This window comes from Priapulus caudatus, unplaced genomic scaffold (assembly GCF_000485595.1).
Source record: "Priapulus caudatus unplaced genomic scaffold, Priapulus_caudatus-5.0.1 Scaffold390, whole genome shotgun sequence".
NCBI classification, from domain to species: Eukaryota; Metazoa; Priapulida; class Priapulimorpha; order Priapulimorphida; family Priapulidae; genus Priapulus; species Priapulus caudatus.
Window position 1 is genome coordinate 14159 of NW_014577451.1, and position 16622 is coordinate 30780.

The 16622-nt window shown below is 43.6% G+C and overlaps 1 protein-coding gene across 1 annotated transcript in view; it reads left to right on the forward strand.

Annotated features, from left to right (window-relative positions):
- Positions 1 to 16622, forward strand: part of LOC106809839 (spectrin beta chain-like) — a gene marked incomplete at its 3' end in the record, with an annotated part of 127714 nt that overhangs the window by 12108 nt on the left and 98984 nt on the right. Inside the window, 1 exon segment of the mRNA XM_014813065.1 lies at positions 12807 to 12961. Coding sequence (XP_014668551.1) covers positions 12836 to 12961 — 126 coding nt within the window.

Sequence of the window (16622 nt, forward strand, 5' to 3'; positions counted from 1 at the left end):
AAAAGGTCAACGTTTATGAAGGTCACCGTTTATAAAGGTCACCGTTTATAAAGGTCACCGTTTATAAAGGTCACCGTTTATAAAGGTCACCGTTTATGAAGGTCACCGTTTATAAAGGTCACCGTTTATAAAGGTCACCGTGTATAAAATGTCACCGTTTATAAATGTCACCGTTTAGGAAGGTCACCGTTTTTAAATGTCACCGTTTATGAAGGTCACCGTGTATAAAAATGTCACCGTTTATATAGGTCACCCACCGTTTATAGCAGGCTAGATGATTGATCGTGATTGGGATAGGCGATCTGATTATTTATTGCCCGTGTATTAGGTGAGAAATCCGCCTGGTAATGATGACCCGCGGTGTGTGTGTATATAGTCAGCCAGTCTGCAGGCGTTTGTGTGGCGGCGCCAGACGTTACAACTTACATGTATGCAGCGACCATATTTCTGTACATCTCCCGGCTATTCGCGCTCCTACACAGCTGCGTCCTCCTCCTCCTGCTCCTCCTCCTCCTAATCCTCCTCCCCCTCCTCTTTCTTCGTATAGTAACACAACGACGACATTTTCCGAGAAAATTCGCTTGGCGGAATACAGATGAAAGAATTAACCTATATAATCAGGAGTCTAATCAATATTGATAGACTCCTGATATAATGTAGGTACGCGGTTAAGATTTCCGGCACACAATTCTCCTCTGTGTACTTCGCCTTCCTCTAGTAGCTGATTGCGACGTGACATTTTTTTGACGCTCGTGGTCTCTCGTACACGCCTCCCCCACTGAGCTCTGGTCTGATTGACCGCGGGCCAAAGTAAGGTGCAGCCAGCCAACTCAATCAACTAAGCCGGATGCATTGTACGGCCGATTCGGGGGGGAAGTGGGCATGAAGTGAATTCCCATCCTGTGTGCGGGGAAGAGTCAGCCCCCACCGTAGTGTTGATGAACTCTGTGCTATGACGCCGTTTACTGCTACGTGTGTTATACAGGTACACTGCAGTGTGTTATACGGGTACACACTGCAGTGTGTTATACGGGTACACTGCAGTGTGTTATACGGGTACACGTACTGCAGTGTGTTATACGGGTACACTGCAGTGTGTTATACAGGTACACTGCAGTGTTATACAGGTACACGTACGCAGCTGTGTTATAGGCCGTACACTGCAGTGGCGTGTAACGGTACACTGCAGTGTGTATATACAGGTACACGCAGTGTATCGGAACGAGTGTGTTTATTACAAGGTACACTAGCAGTGTGTTATACGCGTACACTACTGCAGTGTGCTTATACGGTACCACTGCAGTGTGTTATTACGGGTACACTGCAGTATAGGTAAGCGTGCAGTGTTATACGGGTACACTGCAGTGTGTTATACAGGTACACTGCAGTGTGTTATACGGGTACACGTACTGCAGTGTGTGTTATCGGGTACACTGCGTGTGTGTATACGTGTCTGATTATATACGGGTCACCAGGGTATACGGCTGCAGTGTATAATTCTGTTGGGCGGCAGTTAGGTTGGTTGGCCGTAGCTTGTAAAATCATGCCGCCGTGACCAGAAGGTATATGTATCAGTGTGAACGTGCGTCGCGTACGTGCGTGTACTTTGCGCGGTAAGACATTATGGCAGCTCGGCGTCGCGAAGAGGTGATAGAATGGAAAAAAAAGGAATGGAATGGGACAAAAGCTGAACTAGATGGGTTTTCGATGGTTCCAATAGGTTTATAGCTTACAGGCAAGTTTAGAAGGATCTCTTGTTGATAGAAGCAATGTGAATGTAAAAGAAATTGAATTTAGCGCGGATAAAGGGTCGAAATAAGCGCCAGTAAAGATTTTTATCCCTTTATATCGTTATATAGAAGTTATGCGGTAGCGTTTATCATTGACAGTTCGGTCTGGTTTTCTGATAGCTGGCCTTATCTGAGCTCACTGCTATTTCCCAGTGTGTAAACTTCTGTCTGTTCGTGTATTGAATTCTTCGGCGATAATATAAATAGTGACGAATGTTGTTTAGCTTGCGTCAATAGCTTCGCTGTATTACGCATTGAAAGCATTTTGGTCTTCGTGCGTTTTGTTATCTAGAGCGGTAGTCGATGTCACGTAAGCACCAAGAGTAGATAAATAACATTACTACTGTATCTTATCTACTCTTCGTAACACGTAGAAAAAGGACCTTTATTTATGTTAAAAATCTCCTAGAATGGAAACTCCGCCGCACCTCGATGGGTGTTTATTGATTTGAAGTCCAAGTATGCTCGTGCCAGTAGGCGCTGTTTGCGCCTCTATATGTGTATTATGTAGCGTGTGCAGTGTTTTATGCTCGCACCACATGATGTACGGGGGTGCGTGCGTGCGTGGTGGTGTGTGAGCGTGACGTGCGAGCGTCGGCTGGCGTTGCCGTGCTGTGCGTGTGCTGTGTGTGTGTGTTGTGGGTGTGCGGTGTGTGTGTGCCACTGTGTGTGTGCGCGTGCGTGTGCTATGTGTGCGTAAAAGTAGAGAGATAGGAGAGTGAGGGAGAGGTGTTGCGTGCGTTGCGTCGGCGTGCGTGCCGTGTGCGTGCGCGCGCGCCGTGTGTGTGTACATCGTAGTTGATGGAGACTGATCGAGCGGTTTAGCGCGGCTGATGAATATGCCCGCTTTCTGCCCCGCAGCCAGCCAGCCAGCCACAACTCTACACCTGTTCCCTATACTGTATACTACCTGTACCTACCTGTACGTCGTGTTGCCTTACAGCGGCTGCGTGGACCAGAGCTTGTGGCGCAGGGGATACCTAATGACGCGCTGGCTGTAACCTCCAACACGAGTTTTTGCTCGCTTGCGGAATAACTTCTCGTTTGTTGCACGGTATAATTTACGTGTAGCCGCGATTCGCCAAATGCAGCGCCATATCCGGCTCCTCGAGTTTTCACTTTAACCGTGGAGGCTATGTGGGTAGGGTCAGGAAGGGGAGGGAGAGAGGGTGAGAAGATGAGCGAGAGAAAGAGAGCAAGGGGTGTAGGATGGAGAACGGAGTAGGGGACAGAGATGCTTAGAGAGAGATGAGAGAGATAGAGAAGGGAGGGAGGGACGAGAGACGGAGAGGGAGAGAGAGAGAGAGAGAGAGAGAGAATGAGAGCGAGAGTGATATATAGAGAGAGAGCGAGAAAATGGAGAGGAGAGATGATTATGAAGATGTAGAGAGAGAGAGAGAGAGAGAGAGAGAGATGAGAGGAGACGAGAGAAGGAGAGAGGTTCGACATTCAGCGAGGTCTCTATGAGCATTCACGTTATCAATGAATTTCCACCATTCACGTGTATATAATTCATCTTTAGGCAGTTCACATATATCGCCCATTCTCTGCCTGAATGTGTGTTCTGGCAATGAACGAGATAAGAGCAGTCAGCGAGAAAGCAAGTAGATTCTTAATCTAGGGGAAGAGAATTTCTTTTTAAAGGGAGTCCAACGGACTCCTAGCTACCGTCAAAAAGAGGAGTGTCGGCGGCAAAATGATGGGAGTCCGCCAGTCTGAAGTTCAAATTAAGATAATTAACAACGCATGTGCTTATTATTTTTGAAGATTTCATGCGCGTTTGCACGTCTGCCAAATTTTCTCTGACATTTGCTGAAAATACGGTATTCCATGTAGGCGCTGCTCGGATATGAACTGATTCGAGTAATGGCAGAATTTTCAGGGAGTCACCGGACCTCTGCTAATATGTCAAATAGGGAGTCCGCAGTAAGATCACTGGGAGTATTTGACTTCCGGACTCGCAACTCCGTTAATTCGCCACGCTGGCTTAGAAGCAACTGCGTAGCAGTAGTCTGACAGGTAGATGCCAAATGAGCCTATATACTACATGCCACGTGAAAACATATAGCTTTTTACTCTCGTAGCAACTACACAGCTAGTATAGAGGGTTCCGCGACTTGGCACTAAAATATAGCATATTTACCTCAATATACGTGCCGCCGCCATACCGGTTCAAAAAGAGCAACATGTGTTGCGGTAATCTTGTTAGACTGGTAGACCCTTCCCAACCTCTCGGCCTTATTCTCGATGGGTAGGCTACATGCATCCAGCGAGTAACTAAGCCGGATGGTTGGTGTGTGTTTAGCTTGTGTTTGTGTTGGGGGGTGATTACCAGTCTACTGTAATCTGCGATCTGCAGCAATCACCGATTTACATTACGTCTAGTGTTATTAGTTGCCAATATAGAGTATATAGGCTTTAGCAGTAAGGTGGGATCGGCCAGTTCGGTATTCGACAGGCTTGTATCACGCGTCGGTTGGGTGCCCCGCCCTGAATGTTACAATGAGTTACACAGGTCAGGTTGCCAGGGCTTATTACGTCGCGGAGATTGCTACGCAACACATATGTTTATGGACTTGAGTTTGTTTAAATCGGCGAGATATCAGAAATTTCACCGATGTTTACTGCATATAGGCTATATCAAACGCGCCGTTTTAATAACATCTGGTGCTCAATCCATTTGCAAAGCTGTCTGAAGATCTCTGAAGTGTAGCGAGTTAGTTAGGACAAGCACTTTGATTCACTAGACAACGTAGCCAAAGCACGGCTAATGCTCGAGAAATTGCGTGCATTGGATCGACACCCTTACGAAGATGGAGGCGAAGCGACCAAAACTTTGCCATCACGTACTTATTAAAATTCGTGAATTGGACTACCAACATGTAGCCGAGTCGCATTTTATACTCTCAAGTAATTTCAGAACCACAAAAGCCTGGATGCTACGATCGCTGTCTGGGATTGGTATGTTAGTGGTATATCAGTCTACATCTATCAAGTGTGAACAGTGAGAAGTCCCCATCTACGTTATCCTGAGCGACGTGTTATGCACTCCCAGTTCTGTTATACATCTTCTCTATTTCGTGCATGAGTCACGAATGAGATAAATGGAAGGCATCATGTGCAGACACTGTAATGTAAAGGCCGGGCTTGGTATTCTTTCACATGTTGCTCGGTGCTATTTATGAGAGTACTATGCACGTGCAAGAGATAATCATCACTCCCCACATCAAACAGCTGCCTACTGGATTACCGGCGCTTACTGCATTATCGTTATATTAACTATTACAAGTGCTACAATGTGTAGCGGTCGGCTCTGTTTTTCTTGTGCACCGTTGAGTGGCGGGTACCTTGTTGTGTTGCCTGCAAGGACATCTTTTGAACCGGCATGTTACATGGTAATTATCGTCAATACTAGCGAAAGAGTCGTAGAGAAAACATTAAACATTGTTAAAGTAATACTATTTCGTGTTTATTCAGCATTGCTATATATTAGAAAATGCTCCAAGCGTCTGCTGGTCCGCCTGGTCTCTCGCACTTTACCTTGTGTTGTGATCACGCTATAGCAGTCCGAAAAAAGCTGGTATGGCTCTCGTCGATACCGATTCTGCTGAGTGACACACGCAGTGAGATGTTCGGCGTTGTGATGCATTTCCTTAATATCGGCGAATATAAAATGAGCGATAGTGTGCGTTGCGTCATGTACTTGGTCCATGGCCTGAACCTAGGTTTCTGATATCGTCATGGTCGTGGCGTTGCATTGTGTGGTAATATGAAAAATCGCTGGAACCCACTATAGGTATTGGGTATTGGTGGGCTGTATAATTTATAGGGATAGGTTATTAGTTGGCCTGATAATATATTAGGTATTGGGGTGGGTGAGGTGTATAGTGATAAGTTGTGGTACTGGTGATATATTAGCCTGGGCTATTGGTTGGAGTATTGGTTGGGGTCTGTATAGGGGGTACAGGTCCTTTTTATGGCTATTAGGTATTGGCGTGATTGGTGGGGTATAGGGTACTAGTATAGGTGGGCTATTGGTATGGGTATTGGTGGGGTATAGGGTGGTATAGGTGGACTATAGGTATGGGTGGGGTATAACGTAATATTTAGTATAGGTATTGTGGGTGGTTATAGGGTGCGTATAGGTGGACTATAGGTTTGGGATGGTGGCTGGGGATAGCGGTACTAGTTATAGTGTTGGCCTTACTTTGGTATGGGTATTGGTGGGGTATAGGGTGGTACAGGTGGACTATAGGTATTGGTGGGGTATAGGGTGGTATAGGTGGGCTATATATATAGGTATGGGTATTGGTGGGGTATAGGGTACTAGTATAGGTAAGCTATAGGTATGGGTATTTGTGGGGTATAGGGTGGTATAGGTTGGGTATATAGTGCTATAGATGGGCATCTCACAAAGCCCGGCAAATAGTAATGTAAATGTTTGATGCGTTATAGTCGGTGGCGTTTTTGGCGTGTCGCGGGCGCAATTTGATGGGCAAAGGCAGAGTTTATTGTTATTATTATTACGGATCGTCTAATGGCAGGCTATAATGTCGAAGGCCTTATGGTCCTCCCTGCCACGTACGCGATGAAAAAAAATGCGCGGGCGGTGTTTTCAACGCCGAAGTGTGCCGCCGTGTTGTTGCTTGTAGGTAGCCCTATATGACCTATGTGGATATCCACGAGCATACCTAGCAACAAGTCACCTTCTCGCTTCTCGCTACGTATAGCGAGAGCGTGCTAACGACGTGAAACAGTCGTGGAGCCTGGCCGGGTTAGAGCTTATGACACTTTGCTCCGTGAATCATACCTCGGAGTCTATCAAATATTGAGTATATGTTGATTAGACTCTCTCATGGATATAATGTCAAAACGTCGTGGAACTGTCGTGGGCGCGCCACGCCGCCGTTCTTGTGATTAATACGCCACTCTCGGTTGTTCTTTCTCACGAGTTCTTCCGTCGGGTTTTTTGCATAAGGAAAATGGTAACATAACTTATTCCCTGTGTTATAGTATTTGTTCCGTGTGTACACGAAGGTTGTCCTAACTATTTGCCCCCGTTTTGCACGCTGAGCAAGGTAGCTCGTTGATCTGTGATAGCGTGGGCCGGCCATAAAGGTGAGGTAATTATAGGGGGCCAGTACAGTGGAGTGATGAAAGGGGGAGCTTTACATAGATCAGCGCAAGAGGTGAATACCCTGAAGCTATGCGGTTAGTCAAGTCCGGAGCAGCGCCGAATATCGATTGCTTAGAATTGTTGTAGCGAGCCCGTGTGTTGCGTGCGAGCCCCGTCGGTCTATGGTATACACATGGTATGTCCGTAGTATACGTGTAGTAAATGTTAGTGTTTTCAATCGCTGGCTGCATTTAACAACTCTATCCTACACATGTTTTGTTTTATCGCCTAGTAATTAAAATAAAGCCATAGCTACTTCATTATTAATTATCTTTAATTATATGCACACAGGCAAAGTGAAAGCGAGATAGTTCAATTAAGCATTTAAGCACAAATGAGTATATTCATTTTTTAAATTGTATATCATGCAAAAGCAATTATTAAATCACATGATCCCACGATATATGTGGCGTTGCATCGTAATTTTAAATTATGCCACCTATTCACGACTGTGATTTCTAAAACACCTAGAAACAAACCGTATCATTTGACTGAGTGCATGCTCACGTGGTTTGACAGAATCGCGTGACATTTCAGCAAATGTCATAATTGCAGGAGTATGATCACAATATAGACATATCATCTTGATATCATGACACTTCTGATAATTATGTATCTTTCTGCACAATTACATAGCTCATCATCGTAGCGTCTCTACGAGTAAGCGTAATGTGCATAAAGTGTGAATTTGTTCACAATTTGGCGACATGCGGGCCATTACGGTCACTTAGGGAAGGCACCATGGCAACCCGATAATGAATTCACGAGTCGTACGTGTGAGAGAGTCAAGTGTTCGAAGTGGATCGCTATACAGTAAACACCGCATCAACGGTATGTTAGCCGGGAGGATGCAGGCACGTTGCTGTCGGTGCGTTTGATCATGGATGCATGCAGGTAGCGATACAGGTATCTGCATGTAGGTGTGCGATGGCTTCAGGAAGTGCTATATGGAAGTGTGAGCTGCATGCTGCGGATGAGAGCTGTTTTCATTTAGGCGTGGCAGCGGGATGCAGTAATACCAGTAGCGGTGTGGCAGAGCAATCCATAGATGTTTGCGGAAGGCTCCACGCAGTTGTATCCATGAGAAGAATACTGAAATATCCTTTTCGGTGTGAGCGTGGGTGAAGGAGGCTACGATCGATTATGCGAGGGGGAATGATGCTGAAATATACATAAATGTCAGAGGAGAGATCAAGTATAGCTTCCTTGAAGGTGCGGGCGGTGTGGGAATGAGGTTGCACGTAAATGAAGGGGCATGGATACTGCAATCTCTATGAAGGTATGGCGGAGGAATGAAAGTACCTCCTCGTGGTTACGGGTAAGTGATACTGAAATCTCTTTTTTTTTTAATATGTGGAAGAGAGATGACCAGAAGGTGGTGCAGATATAGAGAGGGGAGGCTGAAATATCCACACAACTGAGGAAGACATGATTAGAGAGGCTTATACATATATATATATACATACATGATACATGCGTAGATAATCACTAGTAATTAATCCTAATGGTGTTGGGAGGATAACTTTTATTACGCTTTCGACACAAGCAGATGTACATGAATGTACATAAATTAGTGTTGTCAATCGGTTGTAATTTCGTAATCGATCATCGGGTGGACCCAAGTAACCGATGATCACGCGGTTACAATCGGTTACTCGGGGTGTTGAATGCCTGCGTGTGCGTAACGTCGTGTGCATGTATGTGCTTGTTTATAGCCCTGTTTACTGTTTGTTTTGCACTGTTTACTACTGTGTTTATAATACATGTATGTTAATAAAGGATAACTTGTATAGTAGCGATGATATCTCTGATTCTCATCACTTTTTCGATTTTTTTTTTTTCTGATGAAATCGATTATGGATTTTGATAACAAAGCGCTTGGTTCGAGCCACTGTTCAACCGATGATCGAGTATAATCGATGATCGTGACATCACTAAGCGCTTGGTTCGAGCCACTGTTCAACCGATGATCGAGTATAATCGATGATCGTGACATCACTAACGTGAATACATGTAATATGACAGCTGTAGCAGGGTTGATGCTGAATGATACTGGCTTAGTGAATATCGTGGACGTGCTGGTTGCATCATGTCTTTGACGTCATCATGACGTCAGCCGCGGCTCACTACACATGTACGCGGGCAATCAAAACGCTCTGACAGTTCACATGTACCGTTATATGGAGAGATGAGCATGTACATGTACAAGTTGAAAATGGAAAATCGGTAAAATTTTGCCTACAACCTTGAGAACCAGTTGTTTTTAAATGTCTCCTTACGTCTCATTACACATATTTATTACACGTATCGTATTTATTACACACTGGTCAATACTGCCACTTGTTTAGTTGCTTACTTTTTTGCTGCCACTTTTTTGCTGCCACTTTGCTTAGACAAGGTGTGTAAACAATTTTTAAATTCATTTTCAGTCTTGCTGAAGGTTGAGGTCAGGAGAGATTTGAAATCATCTTTCCTGCCGGGCGTAGCTGATTAAAATTTAAAGCTGTTAATATAGAATAACTAGACCGACATTAATAATTAACTGCACTCCCGATACTTGTATGGCTAGCCAAATACAGTTGGTTTTGCTTCCAAGACCAAGTATTGATGAATTTTCTTTAAAACTGGCACATATGGCATTCTTTAATGTGATTTGTATTGATTAAGGCCCACTGTAAAGCTAACGTAGTTACAAGACAATTTTCCCGCTAGTCTTCATTTAATGCTTTTATGGGCAATTATGTATCACACGTAACGTTTAACAATGTAAGCTGCGAGTGGGTTTCAGTTGATAATCTCCTGATAATATCTAGAGGCCAGCCTTTACGATATTTAATACTGACTGAGTGGCTAGTTTCCGGGTATTATACATACCGAACGATGCTCACACAGTTAAATGTGTTCGACCAAAACAATCCCAAGACCACGTGACCATTAAAATGAGTTAATCGAAAATGCTTCAGTTTGATCAAACTTGTCAAATCGTGGTTCGTAGTGAATGTTTCTACCATACAGCGTCTTACAAGTTATATGTCAATTATCAAGAGCTAATAAATACCTTTTAATAATAAGGTATTGATTAGTATTTGGTCTTATATACGGCTGGCGTGTCTCCGTCACTCATCGAGCATTCAGCAGTCTCTATGCAGCATTCACGTTATCAATGAATTTCCACCATTCACTGTATATATATTCATTCTTTGGGCAGTTCACATATATCGCCATTCTCTGCCTGAACTGTGTGTTCTGCATGAACGAGATAAGAGCAGTCAGCGAGAAAAGAGTAGATCCTTAGTCAGGGGTAGGAATTATCTTTTGAACACGGGAGTCCAACGGACTTCCTAGCTACCCTCAAAAAGAGGGAGTCCGCGGCAAAATGAGGGAGTCCGCAGTCTGAAGTTCAAAATTAAAGATATTAACAACGCATGTGCTTATTATTTTGAAGATTCATGCGGTTGCACGTCTGCCAAATTTTCTCTGACATTTGCTGAAAAAATACGGTAATTCCATGAGACCGTGCTCTGGAATGAACTAGTTAGTATGACAGAATTTCCAGGGAGTCACACGGACTCCTTCATATATGTCAAATCAGGGAGTCCGACAGTAAATCAGGGAGTATTTGACTCCGGACTCGCAACTCGTTAATTTCGCACCCTGCTTATAGAACTGTACAGTAGTCTGACAGTAGATGCAAGATGCCTATACTACATGCCACGTGAAAACATATAGCTTTTACTCTCGTAGCAACCTACAGAGCTAGTATAGAGGGTTCCGCGACTTGGACTAAAAATAGCAATATTACCTACAATAGGTACACTGCAGTGTGTTATACGGGTACACTGCAATGTTATATACGGGTACACTGCAGTGTGTTATACGGGTACACTGCAGTGTATTTCTGTTGGGCGGCAGTTAGGTTGGTTGGCCCGTACTTGTACAATCTGCGCCGTGACCAGAAGGTATATGTATCAGTGTGAACGCATGCGTCGCATACGTGCGTGTACTTTGCGGGTAAGACATTATGGCACTCGGGTCTGCGAATAGTGAATAGAATGGAAAAAAAGGGAATGGAAGGGAAAAAAGTGACTAGATGGGGTTTCGATGGTTCCAATAGGCTTTATAGCTTACAGACAAGTTTAGAAGGGATCTTTTGTTGATAGAAGCAATGTGAATGTGAAAAGAATTGGAATTTAGGCGGATAAAGGGAGAAATAAGCGGCCAGTAAAGATTTTATATCCCCTTTATATCGTTATATAGAAAGTTATGCGGTAGCGTTTATCATTGACGTTCGTCTGGTTTTCTGATAGCTGGCTTATCTGAGCTCACTGCTACTTCCCAGTGTGTACACTTCTGTCTGTTCGTGTATTGAATTTCTTGGCGATAATATAAATAGTGACCGAATGTTTGTTTACTTGCGTCATAGTTCGCTGTATTACGCATTGAAAGCATTTTGGTCTCGTGGCGTTTTGTTATCTAGAGGCGGTATCCGAGTCACGTAACACCAAGAGTAGATAAATAACATTATCTACTTGTTATTTATCTACTCTTGGTAACACGTAGAAAGCGGGAACCTATATTTATGTTAAAAATCTCCTAGAATGGAAACTCCGCCGCACCTCGATGGGTGTTCTATGATTTGAAGTCCAAAGTATGCTCTGCCAGTAGGCGCTGGTTTGCGCTCTATTGTGTATTATGTAGCGTGTGCAGTGTTTATGCTCGCACCACATGATGTACGGGTGCGTGCGTGCGTGCGTGCGTGCGTGTGAGTGAGCGTGCGTGCGTGCGTGCGTGCGTGCGTGCGTGTGTGTGTGTGTGTGTGTGTGTGTGTGCGTGCGTGTGTGTGTGCGTGCGTGTGAGTGTGCGTGTGTGTGTGTGTGTGTGTGTGTGTGTGCGTGCGTGTGTGTGTGCCACTGTGTGTGTGCGTGCGTGTGTATTGTGTGCGTAAAAGAGAGAGATAGAGAGAGTGAGGGAGAGTGTGTGCGTGCGTGCGTGCGTGCGTGCGTGCTTGCGTGCGCGCGCGCGTGTGTGTGTACCATCGTGTTGATGGAGACTGATCGAGCGGTTTAGCGCGCTGATGAAATATGCCGTGCTTTCTCCCCCGCAGCCAGCCAGCCAGCCACACGTCTACACCTGTTCCCTATACCTGTATACTACCTGTACCTACCTGTACGTGTGTGCTTACAGCGGGCTGCGTGGACCAGCAGCTTGTGGCGCAGGGGATACCTAATGACGGTGCTGTAAACCTGCACAACGAGTTTTTGCTCGCTTGCGGAATAACTTCCTCGTTGTTGCACAGGTATATTCTACTGTAGCCGCATTCCGCCAAATCCACGCACTATCCGGCTCCTCGAGTTTTCACTTTTAACCGGTGAGAGGCATGTGGGGTAGGGGTCAGGGAAGGGGAGGGAGAGAGGGTGAGAGATAAATGAATAATGCACATTCATGAATTTAGCATGTACCGAGCATGTATGGCATCAAGAGCTATTAATACTATATTATTAGCTCTTGATGGCATGTATCTCGATTCTGGTCGTACGGAAGCGAGAGACGCACGTGTGTGTTGTGTGTGTGTGTGTGCATGTGTGTGGGTGTGTGTGTGTGTGCGTGTGCGTGTGTGGATTCGTGGTGTGTGTGGTGTATGGCGTGTGTGTGTGTGTGTGTGTGTGTGTATATATGTGTGTGTGTGTGCGTGCGGGCGGGCGTGCGTGCGTGCGTGCGTGCGTGCGGTGCACGTGTGCGTGTGTGTGGGTCCGTGTTGTGTGCGTGTGTGTGGTGTATGGTGTGTATGGTTCGTGATCGTTATATGGATAGTTAGTGATGGTGATATCGTTTCGTTGCAGATACTACATGTAAATAATTCGCAGCAACGATGAGCCACCAGTACTACGACGCGACGGCCAACTTTGAGAAGGGTCGGATCAAGCAGTTGCAGGAGGAGCGGATATACATACAGAAGAAGACCTTCACGAAATGGATGAACTCCTACCTCAACAAGGTACGATAGATGCCGGGGGGGCAGAGATGCCAACCACTACGATTTATCCGTATTTTATACGAATTTCGTTTGCATTTTGACCACTCCGACCAGTTTGCATACAACTACGATTTTTATTACGATCGAAAAAAACATCATTTTGGTGATATTTCAAGTGTTTTGTTTCAGTGTTACATTGATATAACATGATTGAAAATAACTACATGTATTTAGCAGCAAATATCAGTGTGAACTTATTGTCATTTTGGGTCCCAGAATGCAGGAAATTGCATCTCGGAATCAAAAATTTTCTTGGGGCATATATGCCCCGAACCCCCCTATAGCATACTCGGGTCACTGCGTGACTCTCGGACTACAGATTTCAGACATCCTCACTACAGTTTGCTCAGAAAAGTATTGGCATCTCTGCGGGGGTTAATAATGACAAATTGTGTCATTATTAACCCCTGATAGATGTAATGCTTCTATTCGGATTGTATCGCTGCTGCCGACGACTGGCAATTACGAAGCATCATTAACTGCTGCCATGTTTGTGTTAATTATGCATGAACTCGGTAGAAATCTCTCTATCGCACTCATTGTCCTTGGTGAAATATGCTATGTGTGAAAAGAGAGGTGTGTTTAAAAAACTTCTGGCAACATTTTCACTCTAACATAAAGTTTTCGTTCACATGTACTTTTGATTATATTTTGGCTGCATTATATTGACAATCACTATATGAGTAATAAGTTATTTGTATTAGTAAAAACAACAGGATAGGAATTACAAATAGGAATCGTATGCCTAGGACAGATCTAGACCTGCATGGTAAACCCTCCCCACATCACTTCATAGAGCAACGAAGGTCCCACTAATGCATTCACTGCTGTTCAAAAAATCCCACGCCTCGCCATTAATGAATTGACACAGTGGTGAGTGGACATGTAACCTTAGAACCTTCTATTTCTATTAGCTGTGTCTGCTCATCTCTCTTTTTCTCTCTCTCCCGCCTGCTGTCTTACATACACACATACATGTACCACAAGTTTTGGGAGCAAAAAGCTTTGTTATTGATCCACTTTTCTGCAATTTGAATAGCCGAGATCTTTGCGGTGATTCATAACCAAATAGCTGACATACTTGTCCGTACATTGTGCACCGCTCACTGGTCCCTTGCAGAATAAACTGAGATTTCCCACAGACCACATTATTGGAATCGCCAATTATTCCTTTGTTAGGAAGTGGGGCATACTTAAAACCGCATAAGTGTGTGAAAACAGCTGAACTGTGTTCTCATGTTATGGTTCACCATCTCTCTTGTGTAGTCGACTAACCCGCTCATTTGTCGTGTGTTACCACGTATACGTGACAGCGACTACAAATTGAATCGATTAAATTTAGCGCGCGCCTGGCCTGGACTAGTTTGATGTATAGGATCACCTTTGCAGTCTGTACGGAGTATATTTGTATTGTCTGCACTCACCCTCTTGGGTGCTGAATATGAAAGACGCTTGTACAGTTATTACCAAAATGTCATTTGTTTTCTGTTCTCGGCAGCTCCCGGTTTTCTATAGACTTATTGCGGTTCTGTGGTTACGTGATTGCATTGATGTATCTTATTGGGCGTACGTGCGTACAAATAGACTATTCTGTGCGCCTCTTTGTAAAGTGAAGCAGAAATGATGGGAAGCAGACAGAGGGGAGACTGAGAACACGACGGATTCACTGTTGACATCCACCTCACAGTGTTCGATGAGATATTCAGTATTCGTTGCCAAGCCAAGCTGGGTGTGCTGACCAGTGGGTTCGCATGTCCAGCGAAATTCTTAATCTTCAGCGAAAACCTAATTAGCCGTAATTTGCCATCAGCATTCATCGTAATCATTTCAGATGCCATGCATCCTTCCTCGCGTATCTGATGTGTAGCAATGACAGTATTTTGTTGAAGCGATATAGCTTTGGTTAGATGTAGGCGTACATATCTATATACAGATGTACTATATAAAGAGCTAATAATATCTTATAATGTATAATTAGCTCTTGACTATATGACTATATTTATATACTATATCTATATGATAATATGATATATATATATACTATATCTATATCTATATATACTATATCTATATCTATATATACTATATCTATATGATAATATGATCTATATCTATATACTATTGTGTACAGCAGGCGCCATATCTGGTGCGAACTTGGCAAGTGTTTATTTTTCACTTGTCGTTCTTTCATTTATTTGGCTATGCTGTGTGGGCAATACAAGGTTAGATCCATATAGGAAGTGTATAAACAACCGGATCCGGTTTCGGTATCCTGAAAACTAAACAACCGGCTCTCTTCTCTAAATGGCTAATTTTGTCACTATTTTATTTTTTATTATTTTTGGCTAATTTTATTTTATTTTAGAATTAGGGATAGGGTTAGGGTTAGGATTAGAGTTAGGGTTTGGGTTAGGGTTAGGGTTAGGGTCTATATTGCTGACTTTCAAGTTGGTTTCAGTGTCTCAATGGTAGAGCTTTCGCTTCATGAATCGTGATAGTAAGGGACCATGTTCGAACCCCATATGATGTTTTTATTTTCCTCTGCTTTCTGTATTTCTTTGTATTTTATTTGTTTCTGCATTTATTTGCTCCGTATTCATTTATTTGTTCTGTAACTTTTGTTTATGTTCGGAATTAAATATATTTCTTTATGTTTTGCATTAAAAATTGTCCTATTATATATTTGTCCTATTATGTTCGGAAACTGACCAATCAGAGAAGAGAGCCGGTTGTTTAGTTTTCAGGCCTCCGAAACCGGGTCCGGTCGTCTAGACACTACCGTATATTATTATTATATATATACCCGACTTTGCTCCATGTTTTCGTATAGCTTCTTGGAAACGTGTTGTCGTTAAGGGTATCCTAATATCTGGGATAACAAATCATAAATTAATTTAATCATGTAACGTGTTGACAGTTTCTGTGATAGCAGCAATGTGTACTTTTGGCAGAAATGTTTACTTAAAATATCTTAATGAGACCACACTTCGAAATATGCGTGGTTGATGTATTGAATAACGACGAGTTTGATACATGCATTTATGACGTGTTATTTTATGTGCCCAGCTGTAACATGGAACTAGTACCAAGACTACCCCGCATATAGCCTTGCATTGAGCAGGAACGAGAAGGAATTCTTAACGGGTGGTCAACAGGCCAATGTGTTTGGGGGTGGCATGCTATAACCTATATATCAATCAGGAGTGTATCAATACACTCCTGATTGATATATATTGATTGACACATATTGATACACTCCTGATTATATATATATATGTATATATATCAATAGCTAATAAACACCTTAGGTATTTATTAGCTCTTGATATATCTAGATCTGTATAACGGCTGCGATTTTCTGTAGTCAAGTATAAAGGTAGATATATGGCTGTGAAAGCTTTGGTACCGACCGGCAGGCTATGTGACATCAAATCCCAGATTTAATTGGAAGAGGAGTTATCCTTATGACCTGTGATTGTAACAGCGCGTTGTAGCAGTGAAACGGTAGCGACGTTTACTCCTCGCATTACAATATGTTGTCGGATAGGATCAGTACTAGAATGTAATTGGCGTGGGACTGGTTTTCTAGCTGTGTGTGTGTGTGTGTGTGTGTGTGTGTGTG